At 39.5% G+C, this 19,472-nt stretch overlaps 2 protein-coding genes across 7 annotated transcripts in view; both read left to right on the top strand.

The window, feature by feature from the left end:
- kiaa0825 (KIAA0825 ortholog) overlaps nt 1–12,062 on the top strand; it is a 119,611-nt gene extending 107,549 nt beyond the window's left edge. For 5 of the 6 annotated variants that reach the window (XM_039620724.1, XM_039620723.1, XM_031729729.2 and 2 more), the window contains exon 23: nt 11,130–12,062. In XM_039620724.1, the coding sequence (XP_039476658.1) occupies nt 11,130–11,319 (190 nt within the window). In that variant the 3' untranslated portion in view covers nt 11,320–12,062. The remainder of the gene's footprint in view (nt 1–11,129) is intronic. The other variant, XR_005615101.1, reaches the window with a different exon arrangement.
- Nucleotides 12,063–14,849: 2,787 nt separating this feature from the next.
- The window catches only part of fam172a (family with sequence similarity 172 member A), a 159,380-nt gene continuing 154,757 nt past the window's right edge, over nt 14,850–19,472 (top strand). Inside the window, exons 1-3 of the mRNA XM_031729728.2 lie at nt 14,850–14,938; nt 15,608–15,748; nt 17,463–17,564. Of these exons, the coding sequence (XP_031585588.1) occupies nt 15,643–15,748; nt 17,463–17,564 (208 nt within the window). The 5' untranslated portion in view covers nt 14,850–14,938; nt 15,608–15,642. The remainder of the gene's footprint in view (nt 14,939–15,607; nt 15,749–17,462; nt 17,565–19,472) is intronic.

Raw genomic sequence — 19,472 nt, 5'->3', positions numbered from 1 at the left:
CCTGGTAAAAATTCACTCAATCTTACACTTAGACTGTTTATACAGTCACAAAAAGGAAAGTACACTTTTACTACTTAAAATTAAGATTAAAATTAAGAGTGTAAGTAGCAGATAAGTGTTGGTGCACTTGATTAATTGATCATCAACAAGTGTGACCACTTCTATAAAAGCAGAAGTTTTGGCAGTTTGCAGGTATGTGCTAACACAATGGCATATTCTTCCCAGGAATGGATGTCCCAGGAAATTTCCCAGTAAAGGTCACACCTTGTAGTGCCCAGAGAAATTGCAAAAAACCCAAGCGCTACTTATCAGACATACATCTCAGGTCATGACAGTGCACATAGAAAAAAAAACTGAACAAGTGTGGCTTGTTTGGAAGCGCTGCCAAGAGGAAGCCTCTTCTCTCTAAAAAGAACATGGCAGCACAGTTTAGCTTTGCAAAGGTGCATCTAAACAAACCAAAAGACTTCTGGGAGAACATGCTTTGGACAGATGAGACCAGAGTGGAGATGTTTGATGGAAACCAAGCTAAGAATATCAGCACAAATACCTCATATCAACTGTCGGAGGGGTGATGAGTTTGTTTGCAGCCAAAGAACCTGGGCACCTTATAAGCATAGGGCTGACCATGAACTCGTCTGTATATTAGCATATTTTAGAATCAGTGTGAGGCTGTTTGTCTGGCAGCTACAGCTTGGCTGAAACTTGGTTGTGCAACAGCAACAATGAACCCAATATAGAGCACAAGAACAACTACAACAGAATGGCTATAAAAAAAAGCTGCAATGGTCCAGTCAAAGTCCAGACCTTAACCGGATTGAAATGTGGCAGGAGCTTAAGAGTGTTGTGCATAAATGGAGGCTTGCAAACTTGAATGAACTGAAGCAACATTGTAAACAAAACTGGGCCAAAATTCCTCCACAACGGTGTGAGAGACTGATAAAGTCATACAAAAAACAACTACTGCATAGAGTCCTGTGAAAAGGTTCTTTTTCACATTACAGAGGGTGGCTCCTGCAGTTTCAAAAAGAAGCTCAATTATGGAAGTCTACCATTATCTCTGATCTCAGTGGTTTCACTAGTTTATGTCTTACTGATTTAATAAATGATCGTCCCTATTTAAGCAAAAGACCTGTATTTAAAGTCTACTTTAGGGTGTTACCATATGAGTATGCAATGACTTTTGGTCTCTGGTCACATCTGCCCTTCACTCATCTTGTCTAGTTTCAAAACACAGAGACATTTTTATTTAACCTTTATTTATACAGGTAGTCCCATTGAGACGCAATGACTCAATGAAATATTGATCTCTCTATATAGAAATGATATATCATTGCATGAAAAAAAATAAATGTGAAATAGCACTGACGGGTTTTGGTGTTCTTCAGTACATTTTTAAAAGGCTCAGAGGCTTGACTATGAATAGGTAACATTTGATTTTAGGTACCTTTGTTATATTGTATCTCCTTTATTATCCTTGGAGTTGTACTTGATTCTAATGTGCTTCAAGAAACTTTTGTTTTATTCCAGTGTTTCTTCCTTTTTTGTGACTCGGTATCTCACCATTAAATCACTTATACTAACAACTCGACAGCCATGACACAGTCTTTCAACAGTAGAATATGCTGAAATGTGCAATTCACATATGGCTGTAAAAATTATGTATGTATGTGTGTATTACTGGGTTTGAACAGAAGTTTTGCCACATCAGTGTTTGAGAACGAGGCCTTTATATGTAAGCAAGCTGCAGTTTCTCAACCCGCAACGCTCCTTTGTAGATTTTGCAGTTCATATATGCAAAAATGACAGTGTATTGAATAAGTAATATAGTGTTTCCTGGTAACACACTGGGGTGAAATAACAACAAACAACATTTTTTCCTCTCTAGACTGTTCAGTGAGGGCTTCAGTGTGAGTGAGTGCTTGATTTCTGTGTTTGTGCTTGCGTGTGATGAGGGTAAAAACTACTGACTTTTTATCTGAATCATCTTCTGTTCATTAATTTATGGGTCATATTTTATGCATTTGGTGACAAGGTTTAACGGAGCAGACCCAAATCCAGACTCGTGACAATGAAGCAGATTGCGTGCTTCGATAATTACTCTCGAAAGGAATCAAAGAGTGTGCAGATTTTGTGGCGACAGAGAAGTTTGGACTGGAGCACTGAAGGTTCAAGTGGACTGTAGAGAAAGACTGATGGTGCCAGTAAGAGTGGTGTGTTTGTTGTGGTGGGCTGCATTGGAAGGCAGAGAATGGAGGACATTGTGGTTCTTTGTATGCAACAGGTGCACTAAGACTGAAACAAATGAACTGGTTACATGATATTCCAGGGGAATAGACACTGCTTTAAATACAATGTAACTATTAAGAACTTTAAAAGGCAATAATCAGGGAAAGCAGCTAAGAGGAGTCCGGAGCTGACATCTGCACAGATATGTGCTAGAACCTTTGCATGGTCTCTTACGATCGTAATGCACATTTTCTCTTTGGCTTTCTTTTTGACTGTTGTTGTTGTTACATTAGTTAAGTGTGCATTAATTTGTGTGTGCTGTGTGTTATCAAATGCCTATCTTTGTCTGTCATCCTTCTACTTGTCTTCTTTTTTTTTTTTTTAAATCTCCCTGATCATGTTTACATCATGTCTCGCTTTGCCTCATTGAAGAAGACAAATTTTTGATCCAAGAGACACACTGACACCATGGAGCTGTTAACAGGTACCTGCCTACCTGGCACGTTGAATGGATGGCTCACTGACCTCCCATATGACTTTGTCTACCTTTGTTTCGGCAGTAACATGCAAGATGGTAGGGTGTGGCCGTAGGCTGTCTTTCATCCTTTTTCGAAAATTAAATTTTACCGCAGAAAAAAACATGTAACAATGTGAAATTACAAACGCATGAAATAAAAAAGGGAGCGCTGTATTTGTAGTCAGTTTTCGGTTCATCGCGGAAATAATACCCCATGTGGTGGAAAGTTTGAGAAGCTGTGTCAGAAAGTCAGACACATGACATCGGCGAGAGGAGCCAAGGTGGTTGGCTTCCCTAATGAAGGGCCTTGCTGTAATGATTTACTGTGGCAAGAGGTCTCACACACACAGACACACAAAGGCATATACACATGCTCACACTTCTCAGTGTTACAACTTCCTCTGGGGTGCTGTTTAAGTGAAAGGTGCCAGCCTGCTCAGCCAAGCTCCTAACAAGAGCCAAACAGTTGGGAGACTAAGGAGGAAGAAAAGAAGTGAGAGGCAAGGTACTGTTAAAAAAAAAAAAAGGAAAAAAAAAGGTGGGGGTCAGAATGGAAGATAAGAGGAGCAAAGAGCTGTCAACCTCCTGGGACACATGCAGAGTTCGGTGTCTGTGTGAAGCAGTCAGCTAGTGGTTGCACTGACCAGCAGACACTTGTGACTTGGCAGGTGCTTGCTTATTTGCTGTTGTCCTTGCTGTATATAATAATGCATTTGCAAGGAGCAAGAATTCTAACTTGGACATCACTCCGCGGAGCACAAACAAGGTCCCTCACCCTTTGTCTCCTGGAGCAAAATAGATCTTACCCACAGAGGCACAGTGAGGCTGTTTGAGGAAGGTACCAAACTGTACATTTAGACTAGCACTCACAGTCACAGTGTGGTGGACAAGCAGCCTAATGATGTCTGAAATACCAGAACAACTGCTATGATATGCTGTGATAATTGCTACCCTCCTGTCCGCAGTACAAATAACTGTGGAATCGGTAGGCAAACACATTAATATGGAAATGTCTACATTAATTTGGAGCATGGTCTAAATTATTCAGTAATTAAGCCACTGCAAATTTACTCAAACTTTCCCCTGGATAACTGGAGAGAACAGAGCTTGAAACTGCCATGCAGTGGGGATTTGAAATATGTGGTCACATGATGTATAGTCTTATTTCTCCAAATAATAAAGTGGTGTCTTGCAGGAACACAAAATAGCAAACACACACGCGGTGATGTATACACAACCCAAACCATAAGAATTATTTTACTAAACAAATATTGTTGTTCATTACTATACATTGTTCTTATAGCAAATACAGACGCCTCTGTCGCCACAATAATCACCACCAGCACTGCACGTTTGAACTAAGTAACTTTCCTGTAATAGACACTTTTTTTTTTTTACAACTCAGCAGCACGCAAAAGCAGTTTAAAAAACATTTTCTTAATCATTGAACTGATATTGGGAAATATGGAGACCGCTCTGTTCAATCTGTTCGTTGAGTGTGAAACTGGAGCAGTTAGTTCAGTCTAACACAAACACCGAACACAGTAGGCAGTAGCTACCATGAGTTTGTGCAAAGATAACAAAATCTGCCTGGAAGCAGCTCGAAAACTCATTAATAATCATTTCATATCTAATTTGTTTAACACAGAACTTAGATTTAAAAATAGAAAATTGTTGGGAAGATTTGTGTGGCTTGTACCCTGAGGGTGGGTGAGATTCACCCCGAGTTCTTTCGGGCTCTGGAAGTTGTAAGGCTGATCTGGTTGATATAGCTTTGCTTTTTCCAAATGGTCCTGTTAGCTTCATCGAGCCTCAACTTCAAGCTCACTTTAGGTTTCCAGGCGAATCTGAAGAGGCAGGGATGAGAATTAGCACCTCTCGGTCTTAGGCTGTGGTTCTCACCAATTCTAGGTTGGGGAATAGTGGCTTCCTCATGTGGCGGAGTTCAAGTAACTTGTAGATACAAGTGAAGATATAAGCTCTGAAAGCTGTTTGGGTTGAACTCTAGAGATAGGGTCACCCAGGCCCAGGTCATGTTGGAGAGGTATTATGTCTCTTGACTGTGTAGAAACACTTCAAGGTCTCAGCAGAAGAAGTGGAGGAGATGGTTAGTGATCTGGGCAACCATGGATGGATGGATGCATGTATGCATGCAGAACTCGTCAGAAAATATCATAAAATGAAAGTACTTGATGTCTTCCGCTCTATATTTAGAAACGTTATACTTCAATTTGAGGAAAATACTTTTTTATGCTGATCTTATTTGTGTTTTGATTTGGAGCTGTAGACGATTGTGTGTTTGAAATGTCATATATCTGTGTTCCTGTATGTGTGTATCCATGCCCTTGAGTCTGGGTGTGTGTCTGTGCTTGTCATCTTGTGTGTGGATGAGGGCCTTCACAGATCTGCCCCAAGCCCTGATGTCTGTGACCATCAAGACGGCAAGGTGTGTAGAGGGTGAAAGACACGGTTTGACATGGCGAGACTGTGTTTGACCCACATGTTCATATAGTCATACACGTATAAACACACACATTTAAAATTTTAAAAAGTCTAAACATTAAAAAACAAATTTGAGTCATTCTCTCTTTTACTTTTAAATGTCTGAACTCAAAATTGTCCTCACAAGGCTAGAAAGTACACTAACTAAATTAAGTTGAGTTTTGAGTTCGATGAGATTTACAGGTCATCTTCCAAAGTATTATAATGCAAAGACTGTTTATATTTTTGGTCTGTATTATGGAGAGCATCTGAAAAGTACAGTCTGTTATTTCGTGTTTACTTGGAAATGGATTCGCTTTGATATTTTTATTCTTTGGTATTTTTGTCCTTGTTGCATTAGTGAGCGTCTTGTAGCTTTTGAATGGACATCACTTTGTATTGAGATGGATCTCAGGTAGGGTCTAATACTGAGTGGCATCACCGCACCATGCGGACATACTGTAGATCTGACACTAAGTTGATCTGACAATAGAATGGATCAGTGTAGTGGCTAGTAAGTCAGATGGTAGAGCATAATCCTTTCTGTCAAGTCTCTGTCTCGTCAATATTCAAATCCTGCCAGCTGTCCAATGGCTGTCAGTTACAATCTCCCTCTGGCTTATGGCCTAGCTAAGGCACATATCTAAATTGAATTGGATGTTTGCTTCTCAATGGAAATCGAGTCAAAGAAACGACCCCCCTGGCCTGCATTGTGAACTTGCCAGTTACACCCGCTGATCTAGTTTTCTTATGTACAATGTCCATTACCAACTACTAACATGTCTTTGTTGTTATACCTTTATGGCCTTGCTTTTAGTTTCCATACAGTCGCTGGTTGTCTTCTCTTATTCCACATATTTGAACTCAGGTTTTGGGTTTTTTTTTTTTTACTTTGTGTCCAGGAACAGTTTAATTGAGTGTGATCTAAGGGAATAAAAAACTCTAACACTTCTTGTCACCCCTTAGAAGTACTCTGTGTTCTCTTCATAATGATGTGTTCCCATCCACTCTACTTCCCAAACACCATCACGCACTGCAGTGCTGTCTTTGGAGCTACAAAAATGAAGCCAAGTTCAATGAGATGACATGGACTTTACTTGGCTGCACTGGATCCAAATAAGTCGCACACTCTGTTGTATACATCCTTATGTGCTGTACATTTCATCCACTGACCTCACCTCTACCCCTAACCTTTGAAAACCTCGCCTTAAGCTCTGACATCAACAAGAAGTAGCAACTTGAATTTCGAAATCCTGTTCTGGTCAGGTAGTTAGAAAGGTTCATCCATCTTTGCTGACTTCAGCTTGCACTTGGCAGACGATTCACTCGCAGCTGCCTGGGAGCTTGATTTTTAGTTCTTTCTCAGGTTTTGAAACATCATCATTTCTAATTTTTCAAGAGACATTAGGTGAAGCTGAGTGTTTTGTTGTGACTGCCAGAGTCTAGCTCACAACCTGACTACAAAGATCCAAAGAGAAGATATAACAGGTCAGCAGGATATTACAAGGATATTACAAGGATGTTACAAGTTTTCTGAAATGTTATGTTTACATATGCAAATCAGGTATTATCTATCTAACTTTGCACCCTGTCTGTTTTTTTAGAATAGAAATTAGAATATTAGATGAAAGTAGATTCGAAAGTCTTTTTCTGTTTTGTGGCCACATTAAAGGTTTTTACAGAGAGGATCGTGGATGTCTGTTTTTATCACTCCAGCATGCCAACAGCCAAAAAAGTCACTTTTTTGCCATGTTTTTCACAATTAAGCAATTCTATTAATGAGGCTTTGAATGATGTAGGACTGATGTAGGAAATGAATAAAAATGAAGAGAATATAAAGAGACTGATATTCGTACATTCTACCGGTTGTGGGGATTTAGGATTCAGATGATGAGAGATTAAAAAATGCTTTTGAAAAAAAGGGCCTGTAAATATTTTTATTATAAAAGTCTCTATATTTTTTGACAAATAAAATTCACAGGTAATTAAAAAAAACTAATAAATATTATCATTAAAGTGTGTAAGTTGGTTACTTACATTAAGAATTTTTTTTGGTATTGCAAATTTTCATATTTGTTATGCTTAAATGTACAAATGAGTTCTCGTCTCGATAAAGATGCGCTAATTTGTATAAATTTATAAAATAATTACCTAAATGAGTCCTAAATTCTGCATAGTTTCTTTCCACCAGTCTGCACGGAAACCAAAATCTCAATATTAACCAAGGCTTTAAAAAAAGAGCGAAAAAATAAAAGTGTCATTTGCCTCTGATTTCTTCCCTAAAATGAATGCAGAGTTCACAAGAATAAAAATAAAAGAGGGAGAGAAATGAAGGACATTAACCATAGCCTCTCTCCCCATGTCTTTGTGTCTCTCTCTTGTTCAGTGCCTCTCTTCCTACTTCTGACACATGTCGCCCTGGCATGCATGGAAAGGCCTGACCTTTGGAAAGTTTAGCACTTTAAATATTTAGGCTTGGGTTATGATGGATCCTCCAGGCCCTGCAGCAATGTGCAAAGCCTCTGATTAGGGCTGCTGTCAGAGTCATTTAGCTGAGTGTCTGGCTCTCGGTGGCGCTCTCTGTTTGACAGGCAAGCCTTTTAAACAAACAGAGGTCCCAGTGGCAAAGCAGACAGGGCACCCTGTGCAGCACAAACACCCAACGCTCTGAGAGAAACCACTCAGCCCGCTGACAGCTGCAAAAGAAACCACTGCCCACTGTCTGTTGTGATCTTTAAGGCACGCTGTCTTTTTGCTCACTCACTTTCTTTCAAATAGTCTGTACTTGTAGCCCTGCCTCTATTATCCTGTTGCTGATCATTTCTTCTTCCCTGCTTTTTTCCCCCTCCGCTCTTTCCTCCACAGCGATATTTTTTTCCTGACAGTTTACATCTGTTTTTTGTTATCCGCTCTAGAAGGCAGAGCCTTGCTGGAGTCAAACATCAAAGTTTCATCTGCGTTGTGTTTTGAGTAAGATTTATTAAGTTGATCGCCTGATGATCTCTGGGAAAGGCTTATGCTCTTAATTTGTTGAACATCACTACTCATTATCAGCTGAAATTTGGAATAGATGCTTTCTGTCTTGTGCCTGCATCATCCCGTGATTAGGACAGCTTACATCGATGTTCACATTGAAATATATCTGAGCCAGCCTTTTCATCTCACTCTGAGACAATCTCCCGTGGCATCAATCCTGTAAATATATGAGTCTTAATATGTGTGTCCTATTCTGTATTCAGAGGAAGAGCCAAGTCAGCAGCTCCAGTATTAATACATGAGAAATGAGCAGAGCCCATAAGAATTAAAGGGTAAGACTCCCCTTATTAAGATGTAAATTCCGGGGGAAAACTTGCCGAAATGAGGATACAGAGAAGTTACTGTCAACTTTAGCCTACTTATGCATTTCTAAGAGGAATTGTTGTGTTGTAGTTGAAATTAGATACACACAGCAAAGCACCTTGTGCGTTTTTTTCGCTCATTTTCAGCACAAGATCAACCCGCCTCAACTAATATCCAACCAATACTTTATGGAACAATTTACACTTTTGGCAACATTATCTAGTGACAGTTTACATGGCAACTAACACGGTAATGCCGTGCGTGCGTGTTTATGTGCATGCGTGTGTACGTGTGTTTTTCTTTTTTTTTTATACCTCTCTCTACCTCTGCTTCTCTCTCATTTCAAATTTGCACTTAACACCTTGCTGGGGAAAGGCTTCTCATTCATCAACAGTGTTTGTCCCAGTGACAAGCAGGGCGCCTCCTGCATATCAATATCAGCTAAGACAATGCTGAGCCTGTAACCTTCAGCTAAATGTCATTCTGCTTAATCCTATTTGAAAATTAAACATTGAAAAACCTTTAGCGTACCTTCCTGTCTTCCTTCCTCCCTCGCTCCCTCCTTTATTGGCTGCCATTCCTCCAGCTTTCCGTTTCCCCCCTCTCACTCCCGTGCTGCTTTTGTTTTGCACACTATGTGACATTTGCATTGTTTTGTTTGTGCGTTTGTATCTTATGAGCGTTATTCGGTGGAGCTGATTTTAATTTGGTGTCAGTGGAAAAAAAAAATGAAGGGATAACTTGCCCATTTGTTCTGTTTTCATATACGTTCCACTAGCACTGCGAAGGCTGCAAAGAGAGATTGAGGGAAAAATTACATGGGAACAGAGGAATCCGTGACCAAAGTTGTACATGGAGGGACTATGCCGCCGTTGAGCAGAAATGTTTCTGCCAAAGCATATTTACATAAACAGATCGTCTCCTTACAGACGGTAAATATTACACTGACAGCGGCTGCGACGTCTGAATTGTCCAGTCTGTACGACAGAGGCTGAAACTTCATCAAAGTGCACCCAGAGACTCATCTTTTGCTATCTATGTAATGAACATACTATGTTTTACCCCCTCTTCTTCTTCACACGCGTGCGCAGAGCACAGCTTTATATAGCATATGATATAGTACACGTTTGATGATATCGTGAGAAATCGAAAAGATGCACAGGATGAAAGGAGACTCTGAGATTGCAATGAAAATGCAATCATTTGCAGTTAGACAGATATTCTTGTTTGGATGGAGTGTGATGCGGCAGCTCAAAGGCAGCCCTTCAGCCAGCTCTCCATATGGATTTGATTGACCACAGTCACTCGTCAAGGGATTCAATTGAAATACTGCGAGTGAATTACAAAGTGACTGCCCTTGATGTCTTCATATTGAAGTTCTCCCTCCACTCTGTAGCTTGAAGAATTATAAAAATGCAATGAGGAGACATACTGTATAAGCGATAAAACAAAATCGAGAATAAACATGATACATCAAGTAATCTCTCCCGCTAAAAATTAGTCACCCAAACAAGGAAGGTTTGGCAGATGTAATACTAGCACTTAGCCACAGTAAGAATCCAACTGACAGAAAGGGAAAAAACTGACAGAAAGTCCGAAGCAAAGCAAAAGCTGTTCTTTTATTTCCTTTTTACACACACATATATATATGTATACTTGAGTATTTCTTACAGTGTCCTCTGAGTTTTCATTCTCTTTGTGTGGATACCCAAGAGTGTGTGTTTACACGAGTGCAAAAGTGTATGTCTAACAGCGTGTCACAGTAGCAGAAACTGCCGTGATACAGACCCACACAGCATGAAAAAAGAATGAGAAGAAGGCTCCCATGTGAGAAGCTAAAGAATGAAAGTGTGGTTTGTAGAGCCTCGGTGGTGTGCAGCATGCACGCGAAATCAGCCGATTTGCAGGCATCGTCCAGACTTACATAAAAATAAACAATTCAACAAACACTTGTTGAAAAGATGCTGAAGATGACTTTGTCAGATGTCTACACAAAAGTTGTTTTGCTTGAAACATACAAAAAGCACGCTTTTATATCTAAATTCAGTTCAAGGGTAAAACTTTTAACACCACTGGAAACTCCATAGACGACCAACAGATTTGAAGCCATCAGACCTCATTCAGCAAAGTAAAATGATTCCCATGGAAAGCAATATTTGCATGTAGATATATGTAAATGATATAAACATTTTTACAATTATAAGAAGAAAAAAGCCTAAACTTTAACATTTGAAGCAAGCCTAACATATTTTGTATCTCTAAATTGCTCAGTAGGTAAACCTAAATCGATCGATTGTTTATATTGGGTTGAATTCAAGTCTTTGTTACAGCCCCAAAACACAAGTGTTTACCTTTAATTTTTCAATTTAGACTCAAAAGGATGTTTTTTTTTTTTTTAAAGGCCATCATCGGTCATGCAGGTTAAGCTCAGAAAACAGGGTTCATGGTCCTCGGAGAGCTCATAGGAGAACACATTCAGGAGGTTTTAATGCTTGCTTGTTTGTTTGTTTTAACTTTGACAAGTATTAAAATGACTAATGTTGTGTGCTTTGTTGCTCTTCAGGTGGGAGATGCAGGAGGGTGCACAGCTGGAAGATGGAGAGAAAGCGATGGTAGAGGAACTTGAGAAAGCTTTTTTGGGTTGCTGCTGCACCCCAGGACCACAGAACCCCCCTGCAGCTGATGAGACACCCGGAAAGCAGGCCCAGGGGAAAACACAACCATCTGCATCTGATGAAGGTTCTACCCCGTAACAGCCCACGCCGATGGATTTTTATTATTTTTATTTTTTTTTTATCACGTTGTAAAATGTTTTTCTTGTAATATGCACTTGGAGCTCTCAAGGTATTACAGTGTGTATATACGTGGGGATGTGTGTTTGCACATTTGTAGGTGTAATTGGGTTTGCACATGTACTGAATGCTGCAAATTTGCATATGTGTGTGCATGAGAAAACGAGAGAGAGAGTGAGAGAGGGCAAGAAACAAAAAAGTGTGTGAGAGATGGTGCCTCCTTCTTTATACACATACCTCAGACAAACTCTCTGTGCTTTTCTATGCTGCATCAGATGCATTTCATCTTTTTAGAGCACGCCGACAGAAATCAGTTCTGGGGAAATGGAGAGCCTGGATTTGTTTGCCTGGGACAAGATGGGACTGTGTGATCATTGTAGGTAGTTGAAGATTTTTTTTTTCCTTCCTTTTTTTTTTGAGACAGTGAGTGTAAAGACACTGATGTCAGCATACTTTCTCCTGGTTCCTGAAAGAAAACATCAATTTATTATGGTTGGGAAGCGAGATGAAGTATGTTTTGATAACAATGTGTCCTCCAAATCTGTCTGTCTATGAAATATCTGTCAGTATTTTCCCCATAAACTGTGAAAACAATTTTTGCGTAACACAATTGTTCACTGTTTTTTTCCCATACATGTCCATATTTTGTTACTTATGAGATGGAGACTGATTTTTTTAGAATTAAAAATAAAAAAATAAAGGCATAATCCTACCTCAACTGTGAATATTCTCCTTCTTTACATACAACCTGTATATAATATGTGATCTCTTTGAATCAGTGATTTATAATCTTTGTGATTATGATATTAGTATTATGTTTTGGAGTACATATGTGTCCCCAATTATACCTGATGTTCAAAAAAAAGAGATTTATCTACTCAAATTCTGCTCTTTTCATCTATAAGAGTGCAATTTCAGCTTACAAAGACTGCTACACACCACAGTGTCTTTGAAAGAGGAGGAAACCATTTCCTGTTGCAGAAAAATATGTTTCTTTTTCCCCTTAACTAGATTATTGATGCAAATGTAGCAGGGTTACAATCATCAAACCACTTAGAGAATACAAAAGACAACAAAATCTTCAGCAATTTATTTCTGCTTTTGTCACACACAAAAAAGGGCTAAACAAGAAGAAAACAACATTCTTCTTTCCTTTTTTTTAATTTACTGTATTTAATGCAACAACAAAACAGTTTTATTATTGTTTTGCAGAAAAAAGAATATATATTTAGCAAGCCAAATACATATTTTTTTTGATAACTGCTTTCTGTTCTCTGTTTTTAGAGTGCCTGTTCACTTATTAAATATGTATTTCCACTAGATTCAAGTGATAGACTCAGAAGACAAATGTCAGTGAACGTGACAGTTAATTCACAACAAAGTATTATGAAAAAACAAAACAAAACATGTTTCATAATGCATATTTAGTTGGGGATTACCACACCTACATAATCCTTTTAGAATCCCTGATGTCTTGATTGCATGTGTAGAAAGAATAAGCCGTTGCAGCATTTTTAGTTTTGAATTGATTACTCTCAGTCTCGTGCATTTTCCACTGTAAATGCTCACCGTAGAATCTTTGTTTGCATGCTCATCCATGTGTTTTTGTCAACATGTGGTGAGCAACATGAAGAATATCTTTGAGCTAGAGCCGTACTATATATGTTTGTTCCTTATGTCAACTCCCAGCTCCTCTTTTGGCTTTCAATTTCTAAACTGATGATGCATTTGTTAGACATGTCCGTCCCTCATGCCCATACGTGTGGTCTACTGCAAGAACAGACTGTCCATCTCCCTTGTCCTGTCACACTGAGTGATTATCCGTGCCACTTTTAGTTGTTATTTAGATCTCTCTGCAGTACTGCCATTGCTCTACTTGAGAAAAAAGATGAAGTGCGACTCTCCAGAGAGACAGTTTCAATTCAAAGCCAATAAAAAGTAGGACACCAGTAGGACATCTGCAGCAAAAAGTGTGAAGTAAAGCTGCAGGCACCTGATTCAGGTGAGCAGTATGTGGCCGATATAGTGGTTTTTATAGTAAATCACCTGTGGCATAGTATCAGTATCAGTCTGGCAAGTCTAGTTTCAATCAAGCTACCCTCCTTTCCCTTTGGATATACTGTAACAGGCTCTAAACAATGTCACTCTCTCATGTTTTGTGAGAACAGTCCTGTGTCCGAGTGCATCAAGGAGTCAGACTAAACTAGAAAAATGCTCGAGAACTGCCAGTCCATTTAGTATTACACATTTCCAACAGCATTTACAGCAACAGTAAAGGTTAAGTTATCCTGATACAATGACCCAACATTCACCATAAACTAATATCTCTAGAGTATTGTCCTCCTGCTTCTATAATTATATACACTACTATGCAAAGGTCTTGAGCCACTCTTCACTTCTTTATATTTTGCTACAAAAATGGGAAATAGGTGCATCAATTTACTGAAACATGCAAACATATAAACACTTGCTATCCAGAATCCATCCAGTTGTTTTATCTTTGGCATTTTTCACAGATCCAACTAAAGAAATGTGAACTGATTGTTTGTTTTTATTTCATACTGCTAGTAATAAATCTCAAAAGTAACAAATGCCAAAAGATACAGCTGAGTTAGATCCCTTTATATGATTAAATGATTCATAGGTTAGTGTTAAGTGGCTTGAAAAAAAACATTCCTCTGAAAATAGTCAGGTACAAAGACTGGAATGACTATGACTGGAAAGGCAAAAAATGTCCAAAGAACTTTGAAAGTCCTTTTTGCTGTTGCTCAAGACCACTTAGTACCACAAAAAAATAAGTGAGAATCTGGTTCCTTGGAGCAAAATACATAGAAACGAGATGTGGCTCAAAACATTTGCACAGTACTATATGGTAACAGACCTGAAACAAGTTCATTGGAGTTTATTATATATTACCAAATCTAACTTTAGCATCCATGCAATACTGAAACTGTGACAGTTAAAAAGACACCTCGGCATTTTTATATTATTATCCTATCAGTTTAAACACATTGCAATCATTGTGTCACTGCATGTGTTTGAAATTGAATAAAGAATGCGTTTTATGTGCCCCAAAGACACAAAAGCACACATGCAGTCAGCCCGTTAGTTTATACAGAGGTTTGAAGACAAACTCTTAGGCATCACACGACCACTACAAATCATGACTTGACTATTGCTTGATTATCTGCATACAGAGCCTTATATGAATTTACTGATGAATATGCTTTTATGGGACTAGTGTATTGTGTTTTTTGTACTATTTTGTATTTTTTGCGAACTATAGTTGATTTATTTAATATAAATCAACATAGGGTTGCATATTTGCTCGAGCAAATATGCTCCCACCACCGAGCAATACAGAGTAGGATCAGAGAACTGATAGGATTCACATGCGAGAGAACATCTGTACAAGTTCCTGCAGCTGCTGTGCTACTGTCTCTTTAAATTTATCTTCCAGTCCGTTGCCCCGGTAACCCGGAAGCCTCACGCGCTCCATGCAACATTGCTGAGAGTCCTTCCTGTTTTACAAAATTACAAGGAAGCTGCAACAACTGGATAGTCGCATACCCTGCTAATGGTGCGTGAGTCGAAATGAAAGTATGCATGCATCCGCTGTATATAGCGGATGCATATATCCTCTCTGCTTCGTTTGGTTAAAATAAACGTCTAATAAAAACACGAATATCCTGCTGTACCCGCTCGCAGTGGTCCATCTAGAGGGCTGGCTCTTTCTCAGGGGATTTCTTTCTCACAGAGCATAAACAGATGTTTTCTGTTTTGGAGAAAATAACGGAGGAATCAGAGAGAGTTATACGTGTGAAAATGAATGCCGTTTTTGTAGTAACTTCAGCGCAATTTTAAAGGAAGAAGAATTTCGCTATGCTTGCATATGTAACTCAGCTGTTGCACGTGTGCTAAGTGGGCAACAAGACTTCCTCCATGTTTTATGGTATTATGGCTGACAGATAGCTGCAGTGTTGTGTTATTATAGAGTAACTAATCACTAATTCATTCTCTTTAAGAAACTGGGAGATTGTAGTGTTTATAGGAGAGCAGGACGGAGCAGTAACATGCTTAATGTTATGGCCTGCTGCCACCTTACAGGTGCAGCATGCTGTGACCCAGTTGCTATTGTGGTCTTACAGAGGGTTGTAGTCCCTGACATTGAGAAACATTTTTAAATGTGGTACTAACTCAACTCATGCCCAATTCTTAGTTTTATTCTTTTTATTGCATCACTTGACAGGATTCACCTCAGTGATCACTGAGAGGAAAGGACCCATGCTCTTTCATTTTTGTGCTGCGACACCACCCCTGTTCGTATTGTGGATCATCATGGCCCAGGTTGCTGGCCAGGAGGATAGAGAGAAAACTACTGCACTGAAAGGTGAATTATTATTTATAACAATAACACTAATACATAATCATTTAAGGAGAATTAGTAAAACAGAGGGAAACAGGCTTTACGTTTCTGAGCCAGATTAAGTTTTTTTCCCCTTCTATTTTGACCTAACGGCAGGCATACCAGCGTTTCAGACTCAATACCACACAAATCAGTAAGATTATGAGCTGTAATAAACTGTCTTTTTAAAAAATATATATAATTCGTAAGTGAGATGGAGGCAGGTAACAGTCACAGCTAAAAGGAACAAATAAAAAGCTTTGTTAAACGATGGGAAATATTTTAAAAGCATGGTTTAAAACAGTGGTTCTTTAAATGTAAGGAAGAGAGCCACTGCATTTAGGGTGAGGACAGCTAGGAAGAAATATACAATTTAACATGCTTTATTATTTTTTTTAGGGAAAATTAAAAACTGATGCTGTTATGCTGACCTTTACTGACTGACTCCATTTACTAAAAGTGATTAATTTTACTAAATGAACTAAAACTATAACAATATGAATCAACTTTGATCGAAAGGACCGAAAGGTTTGGGCATCTGATTAGGATGTCTCCTGGACAGCTCCTACGTGAGATACACCCTACTGGGAGGAGGCCCAGGAGAGGTCGTTTCTGAGGATGAGCTGGAGGAGGTGGCTGGGGTGAGGGAAGTCTGGGCTTCTCTGCTCAGACTGCTACCCCCACGACCTGAACCTGGATAAGCATCAGAAAATGGATGGATAGTTGGATGGATCAACCTTAATTAATTTTATTGTTCAAGATTAATAACAATCATGATGTGTTCGGTGTGAACTTTTACCTTGCCAGTCATGCCAGAAGTAGTTTGAGAGCCCTTACAGAGTAAAGTAACAGTGACTGATCACCTTTATACTACGATGAAACCTTTTTATTCTGACTGGAGCGGTCACTTTCAGGATAACACTGCCACCCTTCGCAGGGGTCAAGGGGTCACTTAATGGTTTGATAAAACTGCTGTGTATTGACACAGTGGTTAGCGCCATGGCCTAGGTCCTAGGTTCAGATCAACCAGCCATTTGGGAGTTTTCTGTGTTGAGTGTGCATGCTTGGCCTCTTCCCCCTGGGTTGGTCATTCTAAATTGGCCAAATGTATGGCCTATTTAGAATGACCAGCATAGAGTGTCTTAACTCTATGTTAGTCCTCTTAGCAATTGTCCGGAGTGTACCCTGCTCCTTGGGACAGTTGGGATAGGCTCTGGTCCAACCGTGATTTTGAATTGGATAAGTGGAAGAAAATGGCTGGATGGTTATACATCACCCCAGTAGACTGTTGAATAACCACATGGGCACATGTCAGTTTTACACCTTACCAAGACATTTTATGGTATCTCTCTGTTAGGATATGTTAAACATTTGTCTCTTGAACTTAAAACTACACTTAATGTATATATTGCATGTATTGTATGTGAATGCTCTCTTTTCTACCCACTATACATCTTAATGATGATTTAAGAAGACCTTTTAGTTTAAACAAGCACGGGGGCACTGTATCATCATCTGTTGCTTCATCATATGGGGATAATGAAAGTAAAATGTATATAGTGATTTCAACATTGTGGGAGAGAAACTGAGATTACAAAATGAATGTGTGGATTTTGTATAATGCAGATAAGTGGAGAAAAACGGATGGATGGATGGAGTTTGTATCATTGAAATAAAATCATTTGCTTTTTTTCCACAGATTTGCTGTCAAGAATAGACTTGGATGAACTGATGAAGAAAGATGAACCTCCTTTCGCTTTCCCCAAAACCTTGGAGGAGTTTGAATATGCCTTTAATGAATGTGAGTGCATAGATTTACTTTTTAAAACAAAAGCCAAAAGTGTCATGATGAGCTCCACGGTTCGTCCGGTTACACCAAGCCTGCTGCTGTGACAAAAAACACCAAATCCCATGACATCTAGAGATGTCAAAGATGACAAAGATTAGATGAGTTATGCTCTTTTTTCTAGTCTACTTGTAGCCTTCTTTGCTGACACGTGCACAGTTCTGTAGTGTCATGGCATTATGGATGATTCTGTATGGTCACAACAAATTGAATGGTACACTGACTTTCACACAGATCCCGATAAGAAAATGTAGATCACTCAGACCCAAGGGAGAGAGATACAGAAAGTTTCTCATTGCCATAAGTGACACTGCAGACAGCATAGACATAATTCTTTAACTGAGGTGAATGTGTTACATTTTGTCTGGATTGAGGAAAAACTCTGTAAGGTCTGGAAGTCAATTCCAGGAAAATATACAAGGGTCTGTCTTTTACGCGTCAGCTGTAGTGGTTTCCAATTTTTATGGCTCGTGACGCCTTAAAATAAAGCAATGTCTGCTTGTAACTTTTTGTTGCAAACTGATGAAATCCACCAGTAAGCAAATTTGTAAAAGTCAGGTCAGATTTGTGTTAAAAAAAAAAAAGGTAATACTTTTTTCTGCCTTGATTTACTTCTTTTGTCGTCTTGTGATCCGTGAGATTAAATCTTAGAGTGCTAGATGGGTCATGGTCCTCAGGTCGGAGAACTGGAATCATTACCGTTCTCTTTTGTGTTATGTCAGCATTTTATATTTAATGACAATGTCTCTTTGAGCAAGTAAAGGTGTATGTCATTCAACATTAGAGTAAGGAGCAGAGCTGAAGCCAAAGTGGTGCGGGTGTAGATGATATGAAAGTCTCTTTAGGATTGTCTTGGCTTGCTTTAATCAAACCAGGTGGAGAAAAGGGGGAAGAGCTGGAAAGGTAGTAGTGCTCGTGATTTTGGCTTAGTATTCCTTTGTAGCCTCTTCCTCTCTCTCTCGCGCCCTCTCTCTGTTCTCTGTCAGTGTCTCTACTGGCTGTCTGTCTGGCTGAGTGGGGGACATGTTGTGTACTCTACGGCCCGTCAGTAACCTACTCAGCCTTGCCCTCTGCCTGACGGAGCATTTGCATAACCTCGCTGTGCCTAAGAACAGAGACATGGAGACTTAGCCCCCACCGGCTATTATGCCAACACCCGCCAACCACTCTACCCCACCGGCAAGTCCCAGCTCAGTCTACCATGGAGGCAGAAACACATTCAGAGACTCTCCATCTCCTCGTCCTCCTGCTTCTGTCTCCTTTCATCCCTTTTTATATCCCTTCCTCTGTATTTCTCTATTTTCACATCCTGTGTAAAATCTCCAGCTGAAAAAGAGCTTGCTCTCTCTCTCTCTCTCTCTCTCTCTCCCTCTCTCCCTCTCTCTCTCTCACACACACACACACACACACACTGCACAGCCCTACCAATCTGTATGTCTTGTCAGTTTCTACTCAGGCCTGTTTTTGAAGGATAGCATTTCTATTAAAGCCATGGTGGCCCTCAGGCAATGTCTCTAGTATGTCGACACACAGTCGCTCTGGCTTGCAGGCATTTATATAGCTGCTCTCGGGCTACTTTAGCCAGAGACAGGTGGAACAAAAATGTTAATTTGACCATGTAATGATGTGAATACAGAAGAGGCTGTGTACAATAGTTTGCAGGTATCTTAATCACTGAAGATGATGGCTTCATCTTGCTAGCCCTGCGGTTTTCCATTACTGGAAATCCAAGGTTATGTACACCTAATTAAGCGGCCAAATTGAGAACAGAATGCTAATTATGACAGAAAAAGAGGAGAAAAGTTGAGAAAATGTTATTCCTTTGAGAGGATGTGATGTGGGAGACGGTGGAGCTGATCACCC

This window comes from Oreochromis aureus, linkage group 12, assembly GCF_013358895.1.
Source record: "Oreochromis aureus strain Israel breed Guangdong linkage group 12, ZZ_aureus, whole genome shotgun sequence".
Classification (NCBI taxonomy): Eukaryota; Metazoa; Chordata; class Actinopteri; order Cichliformes; family Cichlidae; genus Oreochromis; species Oreochromis aureus.
This window is presented reverse-complemented; position numbering and strand designations above follow the sequence as displayed.